Consider the following 26,841-nt stretch of genomic DNA (forward strand, 5'->3'; position numbering starts at 1 on the left):
CAATTAACCTACATACCTGTACGTCTTTGGAGTGTGGGAGGAAACCGAAGATCTCGGAGAAAACCCACGCAGGTCACGGGGAGAACGTACAAACTTGGAGATGGTTAAGTTTCCAAGACTTGAGGCATTTGTTGTTATCATGAAATAACTAAATAAGTGATATTATGTTATGATTTCTCACCATGAAAATACAAAATTAAAAGGAAAGTTGCTCACCAAAAGAAGAGCAAAATGCTATAAGAGCACAGTAGAAAATTTTATTTTGCTATTACTTACTCTAGTTCTGAAAGATCACTGCAATCCTCAAGTGTGCAGATCAATTTCTCCAAGTGCTCTGGTTGAAAGCAACAGCTGGTCAGACTGCAAAGGGAGATCATGAAGAGATTAATTGGATATTTGTGCAGAGTCCAGTGTAGCTCGAACAACTCACACATAGGTCCTTACACTTGGATGCAATACCTAACGCCTCAAACAGACCAGGCTAAATGATACCGATTGCAATTGTTCAGGCTTGGAAAGGTTGGCTTTGTATTGCTTGTTCGAATCTTTGTAAGCTGTCTCTGTTGCTTATTCTCCCAAGTTCATAAGTTATAGGAGCAGAATTAGACCATTTGGCCCATTAAGTCTATTCCGCCATTCAATCATGGCTGATCTATCTTTCCCTCTCATCCCTCCTTATCCCCATAACCCCAGATACCCTTACTAATCAAGATTCTGACAATCTGCGCCTTAAAATTACCCAATGACTTGTGACCCAATGTCGCAGCCGTCTGTGACAAAGAATTCCACAGATTCACCACTCTCTGACTAAATAAATTCCTCCTCATCTCCTTTCTAAAGATATGTCCTTTTATTCTGAGGCTGTGGCCTTTGGTCCTAGACTCTCCCATTAGTGGAAACATCCTCTCCACATCCACTCTATCCAAGTCTTTCACTACTCGGTGTGTTTCAATGAGGTCCCCCCCTCATCCTTCTACATTGATTTCACGTGTTGTGTGGCCAGTTCCATGTTTTCTGTGGGCATGCATCAAAGTAGCACTATTATTGATGCAAAATTCCTCTAACCAAATTTGATTTTGGACTCAGGAATCAAAAATTGCATAGGGAATCATCAATCATAAAAATAAATGTTATTCCTTAAACTAATAATCCTTCTTTCTGCACGGTTGGCATCAGGGGAGTTAAGTACAATTGTGTAGGAAGGAACTGCAGATGCTGGTTTAAACCAAAGATAGACACAAAAAGCTGGCGTAACTCAGCGGGACAGGCAGCAGCTGTGGAGAGAAGGAATGGGTGACGTTTTGGGTCGAGACCCTTCCTCAGACTCAAATATAATTGCCTAGGCTGACACCACGTAACAAGCAGCATATGTTGTAGACAATACCCCATATTCACAACTGAACCAGCTATAGTGGGAGAGTCTAAACAATTTAAGCAAAATAATGCTGAAGACATTTGTTGCTCTGAAAAAATGATTAACAGACAATTCAAAGACTTTAAAAATTGATAACATATTTGTTTTGTGAAAACATAAAATGCTGCAAATGCCGGAAATCTGAAACGAAGTCACAAAATGCTAAAATATTCAGCAGATGTGGAGAGAGAAACAAAGATAACGACAAAAAAACAGCCATCTGATGGTCACTGATCTGAAACATCAACCACGTTTCCCCACCCACAACCGTTTCCATATTTGTTGAGTATTTCTTTATAGTAAATGATCGTTTTTATGATATGAGGATTTGGTGCCCATAGCTCAGCCCCCTGATGGAAATAAATCCTCGTGTTCAATATCACTTTGCAGGCCTGTCCATTCCAGCATTGGGATAGCACTCTATGCCCATTGCTTGCCTGCTTTGGGCTATGCTTCATCTTTGCTCACATTCATAATAAGCAATGAACAATTTTAATAAATCATTTGCTTTGGGTTAAAATGATCATGTAGTAAGATGCCAGGATAAGTAGTCATCAACGATCTAATTCATTGGTCATGAAGCAATTTGGGGTGTTTGCTGGCTGGTCCTTTCTTAGATTATTTACCTATGCTAAACTAATTGAGTCAACAACATCAAGTTCCTGGGCATGCATAACTCCAAAGATCTGTCTTGGACCCAGCACATTGATGCAATCATAAAGAAAGTCTATCAACACTTCTACTTCCTGAGAAGGTTGAGAAGATTTGGTATGGTGACAAATAGTCTCTTGAACCTCCACAGATGTAGAGTATAGAGCATATTGACTGGTTGCATCATGGTCTTGTTCAGCAACTTGAACACCCATGGATGAAGGAGATTACGGAAAATGGTGAACGCTGCCCAGTCCATCGTGGGTACTGACCATGGTCATGGGTACTCGAAGGGATTTATAGAAGGCGCTGTCTCAAAAGGGCGGCACGGTAGCGCAGCGGTAGAGTTGCTGCTTTACAGCGAATGCAGCGCCGGAGACTCAGGTTCGATCCTGACTACGGGTGCTGCACTGCAAGGGGTTTGTACGTTCTCCCCGTGACCTGCGTGGGTTTTCTCCGAGATCTTCGGTTTCCTCCCACACTCCAAAGACGTACAGGTATGTAGGTTAATTGGCTGGGTAAATGTAAAAAAAAATTTTTTTTAATTGTCCCTAGTGGGTGTAGGATAGTGTTAATGTACGGGGATCACTGGGCGGCACGGACTTGGTGGGCCGAAAAGGCCTGTTTCCGGCTGTATATATATGATATGATATATGATATGATAAAAAGCTAGCTAGCATCATCAAGGACCCTCGCTCGCCACACTCTCATTCCACTCCTGTCATTGGGAAGAAGGTACAGGAGTCTGACAAATAACAGCCAGGTTCAGAAACAGCTTCATCCCAACAACCATCAGGTTAATGAACACTACGAATTCCAACAAAACTCCGAACTGCCTTGGTTGCTCTAGAGACTTCAGGTTTTGTTTTCTTTTTGCACAATATTGTTTTTTTAAATTCATTTAACATCTTTGTTTGTTTGTTTATGTTAAATATTGTGTACTCTGCAAACCTGTTGTGCTGCTGCTGCAAGTAAGAATTTTATTGTTCGGTTTTGGAACATATGACTATAAAACTGTCAAGACTCTTGACGTTTGGGTTTCATGGCTTCTTTAGGCCAATTTACCTTAATTTTCTCAACCGTGTTGGTTTGCTCCTTGACTCTCCAGTGCTGCTCAATCTAAAATCCTTCAGCTGGACAGTTAGTTGATCTCTGTACAAAAAGAAACAGATTGAACAATAAAAGAAATGCCAGTCCTAAACGATACATGTCTTTACAAACAGAAGAGAATCAACAATGACAACCCAGAGACAGACACAAAGTGCTGGAGTAGCTCAGCGGGTCAGGCAGTGTCTCTGGAGAAAAAGGATAAGCGACGTTCTGGAGGCGAAAAAAGGGCCATACAGGGCCAGCCATAAATGATTCAGGCAGGGTGTTGCCTGCTGGATTCATTGTTGGCGGGGGAAGATAAATTATGTGGAGAATTGTGGAGCTGGTAAAATGACTAGGGAAGAGGAAGGGAATGAGAGGGGAGGGGAGAATGAGATGAAGGTACTTAAGTTAGAGAATCCAATGTTCATATTGCTAGGTTGCCAGCTACCCAAGTGAAACAGGAGGTGCTGTTCCTCTAATTTGCGTGTGGCCGTACTCTGGCAATGGAGGAGGTCCAGTACAGAAAGGTCAGTATGGGAATGAGAAGGAGAGTTGAAATGGTTAGCAACCGGCAGACAACCCAACATCTAGGACAGAGGGATGAGGGAAGGATACAATATCAACTGAACACTCTTCCAGACCTAATAAAAGTAGATACGATTATGAGGGGGCACAGATAAAGTAGATGGTAGGAAACGATTCCCCAGAGGAGAAGAATCTAAAACTAGAGTACGCAGGTTCAGAATAAAGGACAAGAAATTTAGAGGGGATCTGAAGATTCTTTACACTCCAAGAGTGATATGTTCTGCCTGAGGGGCGGTACGTCCTCTCACACCATGTAACAAATATCTAGACAAACTCATTAAATGTTAAGAACACTATGGACCAAGTTTTGGTAAAAGGGATTAGTACAGATTAGTACTTGAGGGAGAGTATGGATGCTTTGGGTCGAAGGGCCTGTTTCTGGGGTGTACAATTTGATGACTCTGACTTGGATTTCTGTGACTGCTTGATAGTTTATCCCCGGTTTGAATTATTCTCCTCATATTCAAAGCTCATGTTGACTGGTTAAATGTTCAAGTAAATTCAAAAATAGTAATCGGCAAGTTTGTCGCAGTATTTTTTTTTGAGCTTGAAGGGCTGAATCGTGATAAATGAAATGGCGGTAAAAGGCTACCCAATCACGACACACCGCAGGCTTTTTTTAAAATTAAAAGACAACTGACAACAAGATTTCAATGTGATTTCTACTGAAAAAAGGACTGTATCATGGAATCCAAACCTTGGAAACATTAAAACATTTCTGTAATCCAACTTGAATTTTGTTTCGTTATTTACACAAACCAGTGCTTCAAATACAAGCTGGCAGTCTGAAAATGCTCATTCCGAAACACGAGCTTCAGCCTCTGGATCTCATGTGATGTAGTTGGAAAATCATTTACTCTGTCATCAAAAATCAGTGATTCTGATTTAGTTACTGAATGGCCAACATGAAAGAGATCTGCAAACTAGGATTCAGCACTGGAGTGTACATGCGACTGAAATTTGATTCAAATGAATCTCTTCTGTACAGAATTTCTTACCTGCAGTCGATGCCTTCATGGTGCTCTGCAAACTTAATTAATACAGTCTGGGAACATTTCAGGCTGTGAGAATTAAATTACAAACAAAACATTAAACTTGAATGCACATGGCTCAACCTTTTGCGATTGAAGTCTAAGAAATTGATTCCCTGGTTCCAACAAGCCATTAGAATGTGCTAGTCTAAGTGACTACTCATTTAATTTGAAGTTGAAGCAGGAACTATTTACAGATAGCCTCGATCTTAATAGAGAAATTGTGACATTTACATAAATGGATATATTTGTCATGAAGACTGGTCCATATACGGCTTGAAGCAAATTACTAATAGTTTTTCTAATCTCCCATTGGAACCTGCTTTATCATTCTCACTAAAATACTGCTTATCATGATTCTTTTCAATTACCCCTCACCCCATTCCACACACTCCCTCCCCCTCAACACAGACCTCCAGCCTCAACAATGGGCAGCACAGTGGCCTTACATTGCCAGAAACCTGGGTTCGATCCTGACTAGGGATGCTGTCTGTATGGAGTTTGTACGTTCTCCCCGTGACTGCGTGGGTTTTCTCTGGCTGCTCCAGTTTCCCCCCACACTCCAAAGGCATACAGGTTTGTAGGTTAATTGGCTTGAGTACAAACTGTAAATTGTCCCTAGAGAGTAGGATAGTGTTAGTGTGCGGGGATCGCTGGTAGGCCGTGGACTCGGTGGGCCGAAGGGCCTGTTTCTAAAGTCTAAACAAGCATGAGCTGTATGCCAGTGGCAAGTACATGCAAAAGTCGTTTGTCACAGTCATCATCATAAATCCAGTTGAACTTTAAAGACATCCATGAAGTGACATATCTCTTCTGCACGTGACTTGGCAACCAGTGCAATGTGAGAACAGGAGGGGGAGGAGAGTGCAGCCAGCAGTGGTTCACATTCCTGGTGGCTGCAGTAATAATGGAAACTGAGCACAGAGTATTCGTCGACAGTCAGAGGACTAACCATGGCTACATGGGTTGTTGTGAGAAAAACGATTGCTCATTCCCAAGGGACGAATTTGTCATGCAGTCTTGTTGACTTTCATATGCTGAGGGGAAGCCAGGGCCTTCTTCACGTGTCCATTTCTTCTCCATGTGAAGACCATTCTCAAATGGCCCACTACTCTCAGCAAACCTGTTATATGCCTAGTTCTGAATGGCCTTACTTTATATGGAAACCACAGGGTAGAAACAGGCTGGTTGGCTTAACCAGGCTGAGGAAGAGTTTATTCCCACGGTGACCATACGTCAGAATAGTCTGTCACTAAAACTGGAGTATCAAACAGTAGTTCAGACACTAAGAACCATTTCCGATAGTTTTGGAGTAGCCAATGAAGATATAAAATATCTGGTATTTGACCTGTGGCAGCACAGTGGTAAAGTTGCTGCCTTACACAGCCAGGCACCCTGGTTCAATCCTGACTATGGATGCTGTCAGTAAGCCGTTTGTATGTCCTCCCTGTGACTGTGTGGGTTTTCTCTGGGAGCTCTGCTTTCCTCCCACACTCCAAAGACGTACAGGTTTGTAGGTTAATTGGCTCCGGTAAAATTGTCCCTAGTGTGTAGGATAGTGCTAGTGTATGGGGTGATCGCTGGTCGGCGCGGACTCGGTGGGCCCAAGGGCCTAAGTCAGCGCTGTATCTCAAAAGTCTAAAGACCTAATTCCTGAAGCAAACCGATTCTCACTGCAAAGAGTCTTTGAGTATCTTGAAAAGCTCTATATAAAATAAATGTATTATTATTATTATTATTAATACCTACAAATGTACCCTGGAGATCTACAGTGATGCTTCATCTGTAATCCCATTCCTAATCCTCAAGATGTTCACATCAAACACACCAGGTGTGTTATGAGGAGAGGGCAGGAGAATGGCTTTAGGAGGGAGAGATAGATCAGCCATGATTGAATGGCGAAGTAGACTTGATGGGCCGAATGGCCTGTCTACTATTCCTTATGACCCTCCATATGGCACTCGTTGGCTGGAAATACCAAAATAAGTTGATCTTGCTGGTGAGATGTCTGTACCACCTCGGCTTACTATAAAAAAAAAGCGCTTTCTTTTGTTGGGGGAAGGTACAGCTGTTTGTGGTATTACATTCTGCATGAATAAACACAATGATTGTACTGTCTCAGCTCATTGAGCTGGCCTGTGGGTAAGGTTACAGCTGTCGCCTATGTTTGTGGAGATGCATTCTGCATGAATGACCACAATTAATGGAGGTGGGGTTAGGTTAAGATAAAGAAAATAAGAACATAACAAAATACCAGGAGTAGGCCCAAAGTCTTGCACCGCCATTTGTTGTTTGTTTGCATGTATTAAATGTATGTTTTTAGTGTTCATTAGCTTGTCTTATGTGGGGGGGTGGGGGTAGTTGGAGGAAACTTTTTCCAATCTCTTACCTCGACGGAGATGCGATTTTTTCCCGTATCGTATCTCCGTCCGCACTGCGGCCTAACATCGAGGAGTTGGCGGCCTTTGCTGGAGACCGACTTCGAGAGCCCCACCGCGGGAGCCTGCGAGACTTGAACTTCACAGAGATCGCGATCCCTTTGCCAGGGATCGACCTCTGAGCTCTACCGCGGGAGCCTGCGGACTTTAACATCGTGAAGCTTGCGGTCTCTCGACAGAGACCGACTTCGGGAACTCCAAGCCACAGGAGCTTCGACTGCCCTGACGCGGGAGCTTTGATCGCCCCGACGCGGAGGCGTCGATCGCCCCGACGCGGAGGCGTCGATCGCCCCGACTGCGGATGGTTCGACTGCCCCGACCGCAGGAGAATAAAAGAGGAAGGAGCTTGAACTTTATTGCCTTCCATCACAGTGAGAAACATGTGGTGGATGTTTAAGTTAACTTTTATGTAGATGCGTGTCTTGTTGCTTTTTTTAGTATGGCTTTATGGCAATTCGAATTTCAATAAGTGGCCCATAGAATTTGATGGGTTCTTCAAAAGGAAGGTGTACTTTCGGCTGATTTCATTCCCATTAAAATTTGTTATGGCATTTTGGAGTAAATGGAGCGAGATGCTGTGAACAAATGCTGCTGAGCCTCCGACCCTCATTTTAAGCTTAACATATTGCGTGTTATTAATACTGTTGAATAAAGTCCTCTTGTTTACCTCACTTCTATTTCCAGCACATTGGGGTTTTCCTTCAGCACTGTTACCAGGCAGAGAATGCAATTTTCAGAGAAATCATTGTTGCTGAGGCTAAGATAGAAAGTAATTTGAAAAAGTTTGAAAATTAGCACATTAAAATTCCCAAGACATCAATGACCAAATACCAACTGACACAGTGAATGGTGCTCACAAATTAATATCTGGCACCTAAATTATCTTGATTTGATGAAAATTGTTTCCTTTAACCTAAATTACACATTTTCCTTAGAATATCCCCGTTTCACAGTTGTCGCCTGTCTCATTCATTGGTAATGTTACTCACACGTTATCCTTCTACGGGGATCTTAGTGATCTCAGTGTACTGTGACACTGATAGTTTTATATGACAAAGTAAAGAAAATACTTTATTTATGTAATACCATCTAAATTTCAAATGGAAACTCTTCAATATATGTCTTGACATTTTGCTTGAAAATCTTCTCAGCCATTTATTTATGTAATTCAACCTATAACTGTTATTGTGTACACAATATGAAAGTTATTGTTGAAGGCAGAGCTGTAGATGTTGTGTACATGGACTTCGGTAAGGCGTTCAACAAGGTTCCGCATGGTAGGCTGCTCTGGAAGGTTAGATCACATGGGATCCAAGGAGAGATAGTTGAATGGATAGCAAATTGGCTCCATGGAAGGAAGCAGAGGGTAATGGTGGAAGGTTGCTTCTCAGACTGAAGGCCTGTGACTAGTGGTGTGCCTCAGGGTTCGGTGCTGGGCCCATTACTGTTTGTCATCTACACCAATGATTTGGATGAGAACATACAGGGCAAGATTAGCAAGTTTGCTGATGATACAAAAGTTGTGGTTTTGTAGATAGTGAAGATGGTTGTGAACGATTGCAGCAGGATCTGGATCGATTGGCCAGGTGGGCGGAAGAATGGTTGATAGAATTGAATACAGAGAAGTGCGAGGTGTTGCATTTTGGGACATCGAACAAGGGCAAGACCTACACAGTAAATGGTAGGTCTCTGGGTAGTGTTGTAGAGCAGAGGGATCTAGGAGTACAGGTGCATGATTCCTTGAAGGTTGAATCGCAGGTAGATAAGGTGGTCAAAAAGGCTTTTGGCACTTTGGCCTTCATCAGTCAGAGTATATTGATATAGAAGTTGGGAAGTCATGTTGCAGTTGTATAAGACGTTGGTGAGACCACATTTAGAATATTGTGTTCAGTTCTGGGCAACATGTTATAGGAAAGATATAGTCAAGCTTGAAAGGGTTCAGAAAAGATTTACAAGGATGTTGCCAGGACTAGAGGGTGTGAGCTATAGGGAGAGGTTAAGTGGGCTGGGTCTCTCTTCCATGGAGCGCAGGAGGATAAGGGGTGATCTTATAGAGGTGTATAAGATCAAGAGAGGAATAGATCGGGTAGATGCAGAGTCTTTTGCCCAGACTAGAGGAATCGAGGACTAGGGGACATAGGTTCAAGGTGAAGGGGAAAAGATTTAATTGTTTTTCACATAAAGGGTGGTGTGTGTAGGGAACAAGCTGCCAGAGAAGGTAGTTGAGGCTGGGACTATCCCTTCGTTTAAGAAACAGTTAGGCAGGTACATGGATAGGACAGGTTTGGAGGGATATGGACCAAACACAGGCAAGTGGGACTAGTGGAGCTGGAACATTGTTGGCCGGTGTGGGCGAGTTGGGCCGAAGGGCCTGTTTCCACACTGTATCACTCTATGACTATAACTATTTCACCATGAGTTGCATGAACACCTAACTATTAACAACTAATAATTTGCAGACTTACTTTATTAATTTAGAAATACGAAACTCTGGAAGGAATTCAACAAGTCTTCTTAAGCCGGCGTCCGCCAATTCGTTTCCAGACAAACTAAAGAAAAACATAGGAAGTTGATATTTCTGAGAGAAAATTCATCAAGACCCTGTATACTTACAGATACAGCCTTATCAAGACCCTTTAGGAATGGAGACAGGTGCTGGACTCTCTACAGCATTCAGTACCTCAAGTCTATGCCAACTTAAATTGCCCCATTATGCCCAACAAATCCCTCTGCCTAGGTTCCACCATTCACCTACACACCTACTACATCTACCATGGCCAATAAACCTACCAATTTGCATGTCTTTGAGATGTGGCAGGAAGCCAGAGTATTGAGTGATTGATTGAAAGATACAGCAGGGAAACAGGCCCTTCCTCCCACCGTGTCCATGGCGACCATCGATCATCTGTTCACACTAGTTCTAGGTCATCCCACTTTTGTATCCACTCATTACACACAAGGGGCAATTTACAGAGGCCAGTTACCAAAAAACCCCGATATCTTTGGGATGTAGGAGGAAATTGGAACACCCGGAGGAAACCGATGCGGACACAGGATGAACGTGCAAACTCCACACAGACAGCGTCTGCGTTCAGGATCAAACCAGGGTCTTGGGCGCCTCACAAGCTACGCTTAGAAATTTATATTATCTTTTCAAAAGTGCTCCCAACTCTTTCTCTAGTTGAAAGGAATCAAGGGATATGGGGGAAAAAGCAGGAACGGGCTATTGATTTTAGATAATCAGCCATGATCGTATTGAATGGCGGTGATGGCTCGAAGGTCCGAATGGCCTACTCCTGTACCTATATTTCTATGTTTCTATTTCTATGATTCTAAAATCAGTTTGTTCACTGGTGGTGGTGTGAGCAAATTGATGAGATATTCACAAGATGATTTCTAAAAAAGCAGACAATAAAAGTGCACGATCATGACTGTCGTGTATTGTGGGTTCCTGGGGGGGGGACCCACATATCACTGGGTGAGGGGTAACCTCCATACTGACAACATTGTTGAACGCAGGATCCTGGAGTTTTGAGGCAACATTTCTATTCACTGTGCTAAGAATATTAAGAGGTTGGACATGTTAGAGGCAGGAAACAAGTTCCCAATGTTGGGGGGTCCAGAACCAGGGGCCACAGTTTAAGAATAAGGGGTAGGCCATTTAGAAAGGAGATGAGGAAAAACTGAAGGCATCGCTGGCTGCAAACTGATCCTGCAAACTAGCTTCCTAATCGTCAAAAAAGAGGACCAGTAGAAATGAACACTTGATCACGTATCTACAGTACTAATACTGAAGAAAATAGTGTTAAATTCTAAACTGATGTGCAGTGACAGGCTTTGACAGGGTGACTTCTCGGAACTGTTTTAAGTGAAGAATTAATGTGAATAAATGTGGAGAATCAACTCCATCTGACAGGGGAAAATCCAAAATAAATTGTTTACATTCTCTGTGTCCAAGGAGACTGAATTGGCATTAGGGAATTGGCTGTTTCTTGTTTGAACTTTACAACATCATTCTTACAAGTACACCAAGTGCAGTAATTAAGTACCCGGTGAGATCCTCCAGCAGCTTGTGCTTTGCTCTAGACTCCAAGATCTACAATGTCTCATGAGGTAGGAAGGGTTCTGACCCAAAACGACATCTATTTGTTTTCTCCAAAGATGCTGCCTGACCCGCTGAATTACTCCAGCATTTTATATATGCCTATACATTCGGTTAGATTCTTCTTTCTGCAAAATTTCATTCCAGCTCTTTGAAGACTGCCAGTAGCTCAGGGACATTGACTGCATATGTGGAATTTCTTGGTTTCTAAATCAATGAACTTTCCTTCAACATCTCCCCTTTGTGAATATCATTCATTTGAAAATCTAAACAACTGCAGATGCTGAAAATCTGATACAAAAACTGAAACATGGTCAATACTCAGCAAGCTGGAAGCAACTGTGGGGAGAGGAACACCTCAGAAGAAAAGTCTTCACCCTGAAAGGTTAACTCTGCTTCTCATTCCAAAGATGCTCTACTTAAGGGCCTGTCCCACTTAGGCGATTTTTTAGGCAACTGCCGGCGACTGTCAAAGTCGTAGCAGATCGCCAAAATTTTCTTTTACCCTTCGACAATGACCATGACAATGCCGAGTCAGGTCGAGATTACACCGTCTTCGGAAACATCGCAAAATTCCCACACTGTCAATGCTTCTCCGGCATCTTAATTTTCGCTGAAATCACTGACAAGTCGGTAATTACTTGAGAGTTTTGAAATATATCATCTTGCCCAGGTTACTTGAAAAACAAGCGTCATGGTAACAAGGCATAAACTGGATTGACTTCCAGTTTACTAATAGCAATATTAAGAAATTTAATTTTAAAAGTGGTTAAATGGATTTTTGTGCAGAGTGTGGGCATTCTTTGAAAATGTACGGGAGATGCATATCTGGGTTGGGAGCCTACTATAAATGTAATCGCTGATGGCCATAAACATTGCGGAAATTCACACGTTTACCTGACCGTCAAACTGTCGCCTCCAATCTACCTGTAAAATGTCCTGATGGTAAATAAATTAGTTAAACACAAGCATTTTATGGTATCTTCAAATGACTTTACTTAATTTAATATTACGTGCTTCTAAATGCATCTAAGAGAACCTAGCAAACCTGGTGACAGCATGCGACAGCGCCCGCAATAAGCAACGATACCTGGCGACAAGCCAGCTGTCGCCGAGAAATTTCATACCGGTTGATTTCTCAACGACGTGCCAAGATCCACTACGATTCTTTGAAGACTCCTCATGATCATGCCCGCGACACCCTGGCGAACTGTCGGCGACAGCCTAGTCGCCGGTATTCACCTTAAAATCGCCTAAGTGGGACAGGCCCTTTAGTGATCCTTGTTTCTCATAAGCAAAGCACATTATCATGAACACATTGCTGTTTGTGGGAGTTTGCTATGTACAAATTGGCTGCCAAATTTTCTACATTGTCCCTGTGACTCACTTCAAAGGTTTTCATCGTCTGAAAACAATTTTCTGAATGGGTCACGAAAGGTGCTAAAAATACATCTGATTTTTATCTTTTACTAAGCAGAAAAATAAACCGTTGGTGTGAATCAAAAACGTAACCGCAGGGAGTAAGAAGAAGTCTGAAGGGGTGAATTCTGCGGTTTTGGGGAATAAAGGCGGCTTAATTCTAGGGGCTGGTGTGACACGTTTCCACTGGCCCCGGAGTCCGCAACTCTGTGTGTGCTTTTAGAAACCTGTCTACGAGATCTCTAATAAACTAACAGGTAAAGTCTGTGCCGTCTCTGACCGCGAACGCGAACTCGACACTTGGAACCGTTGAAAGATCTGATTCTGCTCTTTTCTGCACACATTGCTTGTTGCAGTTGGTTTGCACATCTGAGGACAAGGGAGCTTTGCGTCTCAATGCATTACAAATAGGTTGTTAGACTTACTCAAGACATGCCAGTTGAGGCCCATGTTGCAAGATTGTGCTGAGAGTGTGCACATGTTTCTCTGTTAATTCGCACTTCACAAGACTGCAAAAGAAGGATAAACATCAGCTCATGCAGGTTGAACAGCAACAATCCCACACACCTGTTAAGCAATTGTTTTTGGCCCACCCCCTCAAAACCAGATGATGCCGTTTCTTGACATATCAACAACAGCAACAGCCTCTCCTTTTATAGACACAGAGATGTTGCCTATCCCGCTGAGTTACTCCAGATTTTTGTGTCTATCTTCAGTTTAAACCAGCATCTGCAGTTCCTTCCTGCACAGCCTCTCCTTTTAGTTAGAAGGCTGTGAATTTACGTCCTACTTCAGTGATATAATCAATGCCGAAACTCTGCGACACTGTAGAGGGATGGCTAGGCTGTCAATGAGATATTGAATCAGGTGAGATATTTAATCTCAGGTAGATATAAAGAATTCCATTTATCAAAAAGAATATCCCAGCTAAGATTTATCCCGCAATCAACATTATGAACGAAACAGGTTACATGATCAATAATGCAATGCTATCAGGGTGATTTGGTTGCAATATTCCCTATGTTATAAAAGTAAATGCATTCCAAAATATCTGACGTTCTACTACAACCACATTGATTCCCCCTTAAAGAAGCACTGGTTGGCATTAAGTGCTATGAGACACAGAAAACTGGGTCAAAGTTAGTGTAGTCAGTGTGTCTACACACAGGCAGTACAAAGATGGTGTGCTACCGCACAAACCCAACACCCAACACCACATCCTTGTTCTGAATCTATCTAATTCACCAATGAATGTTTTCCTACCCGTCATCAGATAATGGTCATAATCACCAATCACCAATGGCACAGACAAGCCCATGGCAGCTGCTTACATCCGATGTGCGGCAGTACCAAACGAGGGGGAAGGGTAATGGCAGGAAAGTAGAGTAGCCTGTTCTCTGTCAGGAGTTGGGCACGTTGCCAATAGATGATAGCATGATAAATACAAAGAACCAGGCCTGAACTACTGAAATGGAGCTTGGACTTTCTATTGCAACTGACTTGTTTACTCGCCTGCCTCCTCTGAATTGCTACGCACACAATTGGGAAATGAAATTGCTGGAAAGTCCCTGTGCTGAGAATAAAAACAAAACAGTTTCTTCCATTTTCAGTGAGATGTTTTCCACCCTTCTGGAATTGTGCCAATATGCAAAAGCCTCAGAGCTCTAACAATAGGGTATTTGTTTAGTGGCAGTAGTTACCATGTAACAAATAAAGCTGACTAACTAATTGACTGTCATTCTCATCCCATAGATTACTAGTTTCCAATTCTGCTAATGGATTTACACAGAGAAAGCAGCTTCACAATGCCCCGGCTCTGGTTCCATGGCATCTTTGCAATGGTGTTTCTGTGTGAGTTATATTGTTACTCTGGCCCATGTAAACAATTGCACTCACGCATTCAGGAACTCCTGCATGCCGTGTTGATTTGGACCGATGTTACCCATGATGGAACACATCTACTTTTAGGTCCCACTGAAATGTCTAAACCACATCAGGAAATGGCAGCAAATAATAGATGCGTGCTTGTATCACAAGGGCAGAAAAGAGGAGAGAGTATTTTTAAAGTATTTCCTGCCTTTCGCAGTCATTGTTGCCACAGGGTGCACTGTGCCTTTGAATTGAACTCTCAAGCCTCATTCTGTGGCTTGTGTTTGCTGTAGTTTATGCAACAGCTCAGGCTTCATATAATCAAGGCATCAAATAAATTCTGGGGGTTAACATCACCATTTATAAGCTCCCGAGAGTAAAGTAGTTAGTACATGCAAAGGCACTATTTAAAACAGAAGATGTATTTGTTCAGATTGATATGTCCACCTAGAAATGGAAACAAAATACTGGAGAGAATGAGTACATCTGGAGGGATCTGCTCACTGTAGACTTCCTTGGAACACTGTACAAGGCCAAAGGTGGACAGACTGAAGATAAACACAAATTGCTGGAGTTACTCAGCAGGTCATGCAGCATCTCTGGGGAGAAAGGATGGGTGACATTTCGGGTTGGAACCCTTCTTCGGACTGGACAGACCAAAGTGAGAGTGGGATGGAAGTATTTTGCAAAGTGGTCATTCAATCTGAAATTGATTTCTCTAATATAGAAAAGACCACATCCTGAGCACTGAATGTTAAACTGGATTTGCAAAAATGAATTACTATTTCGCCAGGAAAGAATCCTTGGGTGCCTGGATAGTTTTCAAGCCAGCTTTATTCATTGCTAAAAAACCATGTTGGTTGTACATTGTGTTGTGAGATGCAGTAGTTGCGCAAGCTCCAACTAAAATAAAACTCACTCTTCATTGTTAGCGATATGCTGCAAATAGAAAAAATTGTCCTACAACAGGAATTTGTAAAGGAAGTGATTGCAGTGTGAAAGAACACACAGAGGCTAGCATGAAGAATCAGAATACAGCTGAGCAGATTTGCAGAAATAGTTGGCCATTTATGCAGGTATATAGTTTCCAGGTCAAGAAGAAGGCAATCACAATTCAAAACATGAATTAAATACAAGTTAGTAACTCAGAGATCTTGCACACACACAATGCTCTGATAGAGGGTTTTTTAAAAACATAGATGCATGAAGTGGCCCCAGTATTGCAGTTTGGACAGCATGCTTAAACGCTCTTCGATTCCATGCAACTCTTCTTATCACATGCAAGCAATCCATTATACACACCAAAATAGCTGACTGCCTATGCTGAGGAATAACAGGCAAGTTGGAGCAGTGTGAACAATTAATTCAGTCGCATTGGAACTTCCAATCTGAACACATCTTGCAACCTTACACCAGGAATTTTGGACCCAAAGTTTTCTGATTACACACAAAGGACTGATAGTAATGCATACAATTGGAAAATTTCAAAAGGCATGGTCTTAGCATGTAGATAGATTCAGACATCAGTTGCTTCTTCCTGGTCTCATCCAAAGCCATGGGTATATATTGTTTGTTACCTGTCAGAACTCATCTTTCAATCTTTCAGTCAGAGGTAATAGAAGGGACCAATAAAGGGCATTCGGCACAAACTGGCATGGAAGGTTTAGGCTAATACCAACTGGCTCAAATGGAACCTGACTGTGGGCACCACAAATTCCTGGCAACAAGTCTAGAACAACCTGCAATGCTTCACTTCAGTGATACCACAATGACTCTCCTTTCCCCCCTACCTTCACACTGGTACTAAATGGCCTACCCCTTATTCTTAAACTGTGGCCCCTGGTTCTGGACTTCCCCCACTATGACTCCACTAACTTGACCACTATGTATGGTCTTTGAGTGTATGGTCAAGGCTGAGATGCCAGGGACAGGTTGAGACCCCTTCCTTGTAGTCCTAGGGAAACTCACCCCATCCTTCACCACTGTTCTGTACTGGAACGGCAGTGGTACATCAGCTGAAGACAGCATTAATTTCATCCCGTCCTGTTTAACACTCACCACTGTAGCTTATTGTAGTCAGTGCCGCAATCATTCTAAAATAGTTGAGCTGGCACTGGGCAACATTCTTTACAGTCTGCATGCATTGAGAAAGATGAAGTATACCAGAATGCAACCCATTACCTGAGATTCCTTAGAACTGTCCCTTGACTGCCTTCAGGTTCCACTGGAGACACAGTCTTGGGAGGCCTGTGAAGTCAAAGTAAAATGAAAGAAGCATTTCTGAAACTCTGGAGCCATCAGAACAAATTTTCTAGCACTTTAAAAACTTCAAATTTAAGTTGAAATACCTGTCCATTGGGATGGTTGTTGAGTCCGTTAAAAATCTAATTGTTGCCATATACCCACCGTCACTAGGGAAGAAATTCAATTTATAGATTAGTTTCAATTCATCACTTTTACTTCAGTAACTCCATGCCATTTAGTGACAATAATTGGACCGTGATACACCAAAGTACTTCCAAAGTTATCCCACAACTGCTACAAGGAGTATGAAATGAATGCTGTCTTCAGCTGATGTACCACTGCCGTTCCAGTACAGAACAGTGGTGAAGGATGGGGTGAGTTTCCCTAGGACTACAAGGAAGGGGTCTCAACCTGTCCCTGGCATCTCAGCCTTGACCATACACTCAAAGACCATACATAGTGGTCAAGTTAGTGGAGTCATAGTGGGGGAAGTCCAGAACCAGGGGCCACAGTTTAAGAATAAGGGGTAGGCCATTTAGAACGGAGATGAGAAAAACCTTTTTCAGTCAGAGAGTTGTAAATCTGTGGAATTCACTGCCTCAGAAGGCAGTGGAGGCCAATTCTCTGAATGCATTCAAGAGAGAGCTAGATAGAGCTCTTAAAGATAGCGGAGTCAGGGTGTATGGGGAGAAGGCAGGAACGGGGTACTGATTGAGAATGATCAGCCATGATCACATTGAATGGTGGTGCTGGCTCAAAGGGCCGAATGGCCTACTCCTGCACCTATTGTCTAAAGGCAGAGAAATCCTGAGATGCAGACATTCTGAGCACAATTAATCTCATTCCTCAATTGCTGCTGTTCTTCGACTGGGACTGGTTCTGGTTCCAGACTCATCAGCCAAAAGAAATATTGCATTTACCATGCCAATGCCTTTGAAAGTCTTAAAGGCATCAGTCATATAACTTTTCTCTTTTCCATCCCCATTTAATACTAGTCCAACCTGCTCAAGTTCCCCTCAACCGACAAAGCCCACATTGCTGGAATCAACCAAGTGAATTTGCATTGCACCACCTAAAAAAAGTTTCCTTTAGAATGAAGATCAGATTTAGTTTGTACAATTGCATCAGACTTTCTATCCTTGTTCTCAAGGCCCCCAGTAATAAAGGCCCTATCTAGCTGCAGCAAGGACAATGGTTACTTCCCAAACACAACTTGTTGTAGGATAAAAGGACATAAAGTGCTGGAGTAATTCAGCGGGTCAAGGAGTATCTTTGGAGAACATAGATAGGTGGCATTTTGGGTCAAGACTCCTCTTCAGACGAGTCCATTCAGTTCAAACAAGAATTTTGGAGAATATTAATGCCTTTAGTTGCAGTGCGAGTACTTAATTATTTAACTACAACTTTTAAAGAGTCTAGTTATTCCCAACTACAGAGGACTTTGCACACAATTTCTTGCTTAGCCTCTCCAGCACCTCACTGGTTTGCTAAACCAGTATAAAAATGTGACTCCAGCACCTCAGTAATTCAGGCCTCACCATGACAGCCTCCTTGTTACCTGGAACTGAACATATTGTTCAGCACAAAAAAAAGGCACAAAGTGCTGGAATAACTCAGTGGGTCAGGCAGCATCTCTGGGGAACATGGTTGGGATTCTGAATCACTTTTGTAAACCAGCATCTGCAGTTCCTTGTGCCTCCCTATTGGCCCCCAGTAATAAAGGGCCTATCGAGCTGCAGCAAGGACAATGGTTAGTTCCCGAACACAATTTGGTGTAGGATAAAAGGACATAAAGTGCTGGAGTATTTCAGCGGGTCAAGGAGTATCTTTGGAGAACATAGATTAATCTCATTCCTCAATTGCTGCTGTTGCCCAACGCAGATATGAAGTTACCTAACTATAAATGAACTTCAAAATTAGTATCTGGAAGAACCGTATTATCTGTAACAACCATGTATTTTACATTAATCAGAGAAGTAGCAGGTTATTTTTGTCAAAGAGGGCACAGCGGTCGAGTTGCTGCCTTAGAGCACTTGCAACGCCTGAGACCTGGGTTCGATCCCGACTACAGGTGCTCCCTGTACGGAGTTTGTACATTCTCCCCGTGACCTGTGTGGGTTTTCTCTGAGATTTTCGGTTTCCTCCCACACTTCAGACCTACAGGTTTGTAGGTTAACTGGCTTGGTACAAGTGTAAATTGTCCCTAGTGTGTGTAGGGTAGTGTTAATGTGCGAGGATGGCTGGTCAGTGCGGACTTGGTGGGCCGAAGGATGTGTTCCTGCGCTGTATCTCTAAACTAAACTAAAGAACCCATCCCTTCCCACCCAAACCACCCCCTCCCCAGGTACTTTCCCCTGCAACCGCAGGGGATGCAACACCTATCCCTATACCTCCCCCATCGACTCCATCCAAGGACCCCAAAAGTCTTTTCAGATGAGGCAGAGGTTCACTTGCACCTCCTCCAACCTCATCTACTGCATCTGCTGTTCCAGATGTAGACTCCTATGTATCGGCGAGACCAAGAGCAGGTTGAACACCTCCACTCAGTCCGCCTAAACCTAACTGATCTACCGGTTGCTAAACACTTTAACTCCCCCTCCCATTTCCACATTAACCTTTCTGTCCTGGGCCTCCTCCATTGTCAGAGTGAGGACCAGCGCAAATTGGAGGAACAGCAACTCGTATTTTGCTTGGGCAACTTACACCCCAATGGTATGCACATTGACTTCTCTAACTTCAAGTAATCCTCGCTTTCCCTCTCTCTCTCCATCCCCTCCCCTTCCCAGTTCTCCGACCAATCTTACTGTTTCTGACTTACCTTCTCCAAACCATTCCCTTTGTCCAGTTTTCACACCTTACACTTCCTTATCTATACACCTCCCACTCCCGGCATCAGTCTGAAGAAGGTTCTCGACCCGAAACGTCACCCATTCCTTCTCTCCAGAGACGTTGCTGAGTTACTCCGGCATTTTGTGTCTATCTTCGATTTAAACTAAACTTCCCCTACCTGACTCGGATATCCAGGATGTTGGAGCAGGTCCTTAAAACAGTTGCAATGTGAAGAATACCCTTAATGGTGGTGTTGTTGTAACCCAACCTGCAATGAAAGAAGCAGTTAACCTACAACTTCAAAGCTGATATTTGTTACAAACGTAGAAAAAAAAGTAGTGGAGGAACAAATGATCTGCTAAGATTCTCTCATAAACTGATAATTTCACACGCATTTGCTCACGGACACACTTATGCATTCTCACATTCACTTGCACACATACATTTGTGTTCAGCTACACATGCACCAACTCACACGTACAAATATTCACACGTGTGCACGTACACTTCCTCACTCCCCTCTGGGGGAAGGAATAAACAATAAATAAAGTTGAATTTAGGAAAAGTGCAACCGCTTGATTGTAGTTATTCAAATTCTGGGGGACCATAGTAATTTGAAGACACATTTCCCATTGTTACTAGGTAGAAAAATGGAGGTAGGTCAAACTGCAAAACAACCAGCAGGAAATATCAAAAGCAAAATACTATATCTGCTCAGAATCTGAAATACGATCATGAAATGCTGGAAATACTCTGCAGCCTGTATTTGTTGAGAAAGAGATGGAGAAATAATAAGTAATAGTGTGGAAACAGGACCTTCTGCCCAACTTGCCCACACCGGCCAACATGCCCCAGCTACACTAGTCCCACCTGCCTGCGCTTGGTCCATATCCCCCCAAACTTATCCTATCCATGTACCAATATTTCAAATTACACCTTGATTTGAAAAGTTAACTGCATTGATGCTAAGAGATCTGCTGATCACTTCCAGCTTTTATGTTCACAAAGAAAGTGCTTTGAAATTTGGGTCCAGAGGAGGTTTATGTGAATGATCCCAGGAATGATTGGGTTAACATATGATAAGCGTTTGATGGCACTGGGCCTCTACTTGCTAGAGATTAAAAAGATGTGGGGGAATCTCATTGAAACGTAGCAAAAAGTGAAAGGCCTGATAGAATGGATGTGAGGAGGATGTTTCCAGTAGTGGGAGAGTGTAGGACCAAAGGCCATAGCCTCAGTATAAAAGGACGTACCTTTAGAAAGGAGATAAGGAGGCATTTTTTTAGTTAGAGGGTGGTGAATCTGTGGAATTCATTGGCACAAACTGCTGTGGAGGCCAAGTAAATGGTTATTTTTAAGGCGGAGATTGACAGATTCTTGATTAGTAAGGGTGTCAGGGGTTAAGGGGAAAAGGCAGGTGAATGGGGATGAGAGGGAAAGATAGATCAGCCATGATGGATTGGCAGAGTAGACTTGATGGGTTGAATGGCCTAATTCTGCTCCTCTAAATCATAAATGTATGAACCCCAGAAAGTTGACTGTCTTCTTCACTGTCTGCAATGCCATAAAATAAAATTCAAAGAAGTGAGAAAGAGGGGTGGGCCAAGATGGTTCTTGCACTGCCCCTTCTTTTCGCCTCTTTATATCGGCTATCTCCCCTCTGCTCTTTCAGTCCTGATGAAGAGGCATTGATCCAGCAAATGAAAAACAGTGGGTCTTCCTCGCCAATAAAACATGAGCTTTGTGGGATCTTTTCAGATGGGCTTGACAGATTGACAGGTGGCGCAGCGGTAGAGTTGCTGCCTTACAGCATCAGAGACCCGGTTCAATCCTGACCAGCGGGACTGTCTGTGTGGAGTTTGTACGTTCTCCCCGTGACCGCGTGGGCTTTCCCCCGGTGCTCCGGTTTCCTCCCACACTCCAAAGACCTACAAGTTCCTCGCAGCACTTTCTTTTCCCCAACCAGGTGGATGGATGGATGAGTTATGACAGCTTCATTCACCCACATGTAACTTGCAATCTTGAAAATGCCACTTACTCGATTTTTCTCAGGTTTCTCATCTCAGGAAGCGTGTTAAGGATCACCTCTATCCCTTCATCCCCCAGCTCATTATCATGCAAGCTGGAAAGAAATAGAGGTAGGCAAGAGTGAGCACAATGGTGCCAAGCAGACTAAAGTTGAATAACTTGGTGTATTTGAGATACTCGCTTTATTTCTTCTAACTGCTGGCATAATCGTAGTGCAGAAGACAAGAGGCTTGCTCCCTTCACACCAAAGCTGCACGATGTAAGGCTGGAATCACAAGTTTACTTTCCATTAGTACCTTCAAATTAAAGCTATAGTTTTGACCCAAGGTGACTGACACTACACCACTGCAATGGATAGATACTTTACTTTAAAAACTTCTATGTGAAGCAGGCACTGAACATTAGGCTCCATGGGCTACTACCACACAGTAAGCTTCACAAGCACTGCAGTTTCTGAATGCGTGCCAACAAGATCCATGCATGGATTGTATGCAGTTTGTGGCCAATACACTTGAACAGGTTCAAGTGTGCGCATGTGCATCAAATGCATTAAGGCATGCAAATCACAGACTTCATGGAACTTGCAACAAGTTCCAATTTTTCTTTACATTTGACGTTTATCAAGTACACAAAGGCATATGCCTAGAAATTGGATTGCACCCACTTTAGGCACACTAAATGCGTGTTCAGGTTAGCGCTAATGCCAAATTAGCATTAATAATAATAATAATAATAATAATGCATTACATTTATATAGCGCTTTTCAAACACTCAAAGACGCTTTACAGGGATTACTAGAACATAGAGAAGAAAATAAATAGATAAATAAGTAAACGAACAGAAAAAGGAGACAAAAGGTGAGGTGACGGTCAGTGGTTGAAGGCAGTGCTGAACAGGTGAGACTTCAGTGATGTTTTGAATGTGGTGAGTGAGGAGGAGTCTCTGACGGTTTGGGGTAGTGAGTTCCAGAGGGTGGGAGCAGCAATGGAGAAAGCCCTGTCCCCCCAGGATCTGAGTTTGGTCCGGATGGGGGGGGGGGGGGCCAGGAGGTTGGCAGCAGCAGAGCGGAGGGTGCAGGTGGCAGTGTGTCTGTGGAGGAGGTCAGTCAGGTAGGATGGGGCCAGGTTATGGAGGGCTTTGTAGGTCATGAGGAGGATTTTGTACTGGATTATCTGGGGGATGGGGAGCCAGTGGAGCTTGTAAAGGACGGGGGTGATATGGTCACGGATCGGGGAGTGGGTGAGTAGACGGGCAGCGGAGTTTTGAATGTATTGAAGTTTACTGATGATTTTTGAGGGTGAGCCATAGAGGAGGCTGTTGCAGTAGTCCAGATGGGAGGTGATGAAGGCGTGATTAATGGTTAAATTGGAACACCCTTGCTATAAGACATCATTGTAAAGCTTTTTAGAAGACAGTAAAGCCCAGTGTTCCCTTTTCATAAGCGTTGACGCTTACTAGACAGAGAGCAGCGATGACAATTGAATGCTGAAACGGCAGATAAGGAGCGAGAAGGGAGGGGAATGCTGGATAGCAGGTAGCTCCTAGGTCTTCGGGAGAGCGTTTCATCCCAAAGACAGAACTTGTGATCATGGCCACGCGTGGTCTTGTGCCGCACAGCAATGTATCACAGACCAATGGATCTGTAAACTGCAGACATCAGTCCACAGATGCAATAACCTGCACTGAGCACAGCTGCGATATTTTATGGAAATAAATATTACAGGGGATAACTTTCCACACATAAAATCAAAATGTCCAGGAGAATGAATGCCAAATGACATACTCTCCCCTACTTACAGCATAATGCACACCTTGTTGAACTATGATCTAACTTCTGCTGTTAAGTAAATCACCTATGCTTGGTAATTTGATTGGCATTAGGGAAATAAAATGAAGTGCCCAGCCCAGTTCACTGAAAGGCAGTACTGCCTTTGGAAACATATGCAAATGTGCCTAAAATATGGGTGCATATTGATGTATCTACTCCCATGTCCAAGCTGCAGTTTTATGCAATCCAATTTCTATGTCGACAATTATAAAATCATAATGTTAGTCAATTCTTACATTAGTTTCTTCAAGCTGCTGATTTGGGGAATAACTTCAGATAACGTTTGAACAAATTTGTCCCCATATTTTCTGCATTTGAACCTACAATTGAAAAGGTATTTAAATACATTTTTGTACTGGTTTATAAATATGTACAATATTATCCTCCGGACTTGATACGATCACAGACTTTGCTATGCCTCACTGGAATGCAAAGGATAAGAATTTAGGAAAACACATTCCTCACAGGTTCGCCCAAGTCACAGGTGGACACAACTGTTGGATTGGGTAAGGTGGTAGGATGGATGGATGGGGATTGCTGAGAAAGGAGTACAAAGGAATTACTTGTCTCATATTGTTCAGGTTAAAAGTTCAGAACACTCCAAGATCATGTATGTTTTAAATGTGAACAGTAATTTCCTTACAGATAATAGCTTTGTGACATGTACTTAAAACAGACTTGTATCATATCATAAGGAATCTAGCAAATGAAGGATCAAATCAGACTCAGTGCATCAAGGCTGGCTGGGAGGCTGGAGTTAATGTGAGCCTTTACCAGTCTCTCAAAGTATTTCATGACGATGGATGTCAGAGCCACTGGGCAGCAGTCATTAAGGCATGCTACCTTGCTTTTTCTTGGCACCAGTATGATAGTGGTCTTCATAAAGCAGGTGGGTACATCAGAATGGAGTAGAGAGAAGTTAAAGATGTTTGTGAATACACATGCCAGGTGGTCCACAGAGGTCCTGAGGGCATGGCTGGGGACTCAATCCAGGCCAGTTGTTTTTCACGGGTTCACTCTCAGGAAGGCTGATCTGACATCTGTGACAGTGTCTATTGGTACAGGCACATCCGATGCTATTGCCGCAGATAACATCATTCCAACCCTCTGTTCAAAGTGAGGATAGTTTCATTGACCTCGTCGAGAGGGCCAAGGTGTGGCCAGCAATACTGACCAACTTCACTTTGTAGCCCATTATAGCATGCAAGCCATACCAGAATTGACAACTGTATATCTTCCATAGGGTTTGGCCAGAGGCAGCTCTCGGGACTCCATCAATCCCAGTCTTAGCAGGCCAATAGAAAAAGTTACAAAGTGCTGGAGTAACTTGGTAGGCCAGGCAACATCCCTAAAGAACAAGGATAGTGATATTTCAGGTCGGGACCCTTCTCCAGACTCAAGACTCTGAAGAAGGGTCCCGACTCGAAACGTCACCTATCCATGTTTTCCAGGGCTGTTGCCTGACCTACTCCAGAACTTTGTGTCTTTTTTTTCTGAAGCGACATCTGCAGTTCTTTGTTTCTACAATAGTCTTGCCTTCTTCTTTCTTTCCTGTGTATCATTTCTCTGCCCAAAGATCCAGCTATTCTCTAGGGCCATGAGAAGAAGTCCCTTTATGTTGTTGTGAAACAACTCTTTCAACACCACCAGAGTTCGTCAGCAGAAAGAGGAAAGTGATGGGCATCACATGCTGGCTGGTGTTCTGCCCAGTGACTCTTTGGAAGAAAATTCAACATTAATTTCCTTAAAGATAGTAGCTTTGTGAAATGTACCTAAAAAATCAATTTTATAGACACCAAAAATGAAAAGGTAAAAATGGGAGGGAGTAAATGTCAGATGATGTTATACCACAGATATCTTTGGTTGGAGAGCAAGTAATATGTGGGGATATTCCAACAAAATGCAAACCCCAGTCTGTTAGGCTAATATTATGCAGCAGGTTTTCGCTTAATAAGTTTCATTTTGTTTGAGTAAAGACTTCTAAAGTTGACTGATCCAGACCTCCCAACATTTGATTTTACAAATTCATAATTTTGATGCCCACAATTCAGAATTTTACAACAAAATTCGTAATGCAACTTTTCAGCAAAAAAAAAAGGTATGCATGCCAAATGCGCATATGCGTCGTGCTACATTCATGTGTGAAAAACGACTATTATTTCCAACAGTCTGTAGTTCTTGGACTACATGTAGTTCAGGCCTATTATGAGTATATTCTGCTATTTATAGAAAAGTTTTTCAACAGAGATACTTTTTGCAACACAAAGAAAAAATTGTTTTGTTTTGTTTTTTCTATTTTGCTTTTGCCTTATATATCCCAAGTCTCTTGGTATTGAATAAAACAATGGTCATAAAATGTATGACTAAGTTATGAAGAGTCGATATATGCGCCTCGACTAAGCATACGGAAGTACCTGTTGAAGTAAATTCGCACATTAATTGATAATCAGCCCAAAAAGGTGGTAATTGGCTTTTCTGCTGTGTTTTATATTTTAACCCCGTCTTAATTAATTAATTAATATAGTTATATAATCTTGCACTTAAATTTAATATTTACTCATTACAGTTCCACCACTGATTTTCCGGCACTCTTGGTTCTCGAGCTTTGCTGGTTTATCCAGCCGGCCAAGGAAGTCGGCTATGGGGATGGATGTGCTGGCTCTAGCTGGGCTGGAGTTCCAGAGCCCCGGCCGCAGGTTGCAAATTCAACCCACCGAGTCCATGCTAACCATCAATCACACGTTCACACCAGTTCTATGTTATCTTACTTTCACAATTCCTCATCAGGAGCATCTGGTCATCAGCATTAAGAGTGAGTTTCTGCTCTAAGGGAGAGTTGGAACATGAGGGAGTGGTGCACGTGAAAGGAGGAATTGTGGCAGGATGGGACCGTGTTGGGGGAACCGGTGGACAGAGGGAGGAGTGGGCCCAATGAAGTCACTGTGCTGGGGGAGCACAGGGAGGACAATATGATAAAAGCAGTCTTCGTAAATAACCTTAATCTCTGTGTCACAATCCTCTCCACAGATTCCAGGGAGGTGGAAAGAATGGGTAATGAAAGTTGAGTGAAATGGGGAAAGGATCTGACTGCCATTTTATGATGGTTTCGATGTGTGTATAATAAGCTAAAGGAAAGCCCCGGCCAGACCTCAAGCACAGGGAAACCTACCATCTGAAAAAGTCGTTTCACACTGCAAACTGCACATCACTGAATCTGGTACTTGGGGCCTCTAATATTCTATACAATTTGGCATGGGGAGCAATAAAAAGGATCACAGAGCCTGTGTAAACTTCCACTTCAATTGCTTTGG

At 42.8% G+C, this 26,841-nt stretch overlaps 1 protein-coding gene across 7 annotated transcripts in view; it reads right to left on the minus strand.

The window, feature by feature from the left end:
* Positions 1–26,841, minus strand: part of nlrc5 (NLR family, CARD domain containing 5) — a 123,491-nt gene that overhangs the window by 60,503 nt on the left and 36,147 nt on the right. For all 7 annotated transcript variants that reach the window (XM_078401661.1, XM_078401663.1, XM_078401666.1 and 4 more), the window contains exons 7-18: positions 23,767–23,850; positions 21,884–21,967; positions 21,713–21,796; positions 19,853–19,942; positions 16,950–17,012; positions 16,783–16,848; positions 13,158–13,241; positions 9,677–9,760; positions 7,879–7,968; positions 4,741–4,803; positions 3,131–3,217; positions 277–360 (exon numbers count right to left, since the gene is read on the minus strand). In XM_078401661.1, coding sequence (XP_078257787.1) covers positions 277–360; positions 3,131–3,217; positions 4,741–4,803; positions 7,879–7,968; positions 9,677–9,760; positions 13,158–13,241; positions 16,783–16,848; positions 16,950–17,012; positions 19,853–19,942; positions 21,713–21,796; positions 21,884–21,967; positions 23,767–23,850 — 963 coding nt within the window. The remainder of the gene's footprint in view (positions 1–276; positions 361–3,130; positions 3,218–4,740; positions 4,804–7,878; positions 7,969–9,676; positions 9,761–13,157; positions 13,242–16,782; positions 16,849–16,949; positions 17,013–19,852; positions 19,943–21,712; positions 21,797–21,883; positions 21,968–23,766; positions 23,851–26,841) is intronic.

The sequence above is a fragment of the Rhinoraja longicauda genome, chromosome 6, assembly GCF_053455715.1.
Source record: "Rhinoraja longicauda isolate Sanriku21f chromosome 6, sRhiLon1.1, whole genome shotgun sequence".
In the NCBI taxonomy this organism is placed as follows: Eukaryota; Metazoa; Chordata; class Chondrichthyes; order Rajiformes; family Arhynchobatidae; genus Rhinoraja; species Rhinoraja longicauda.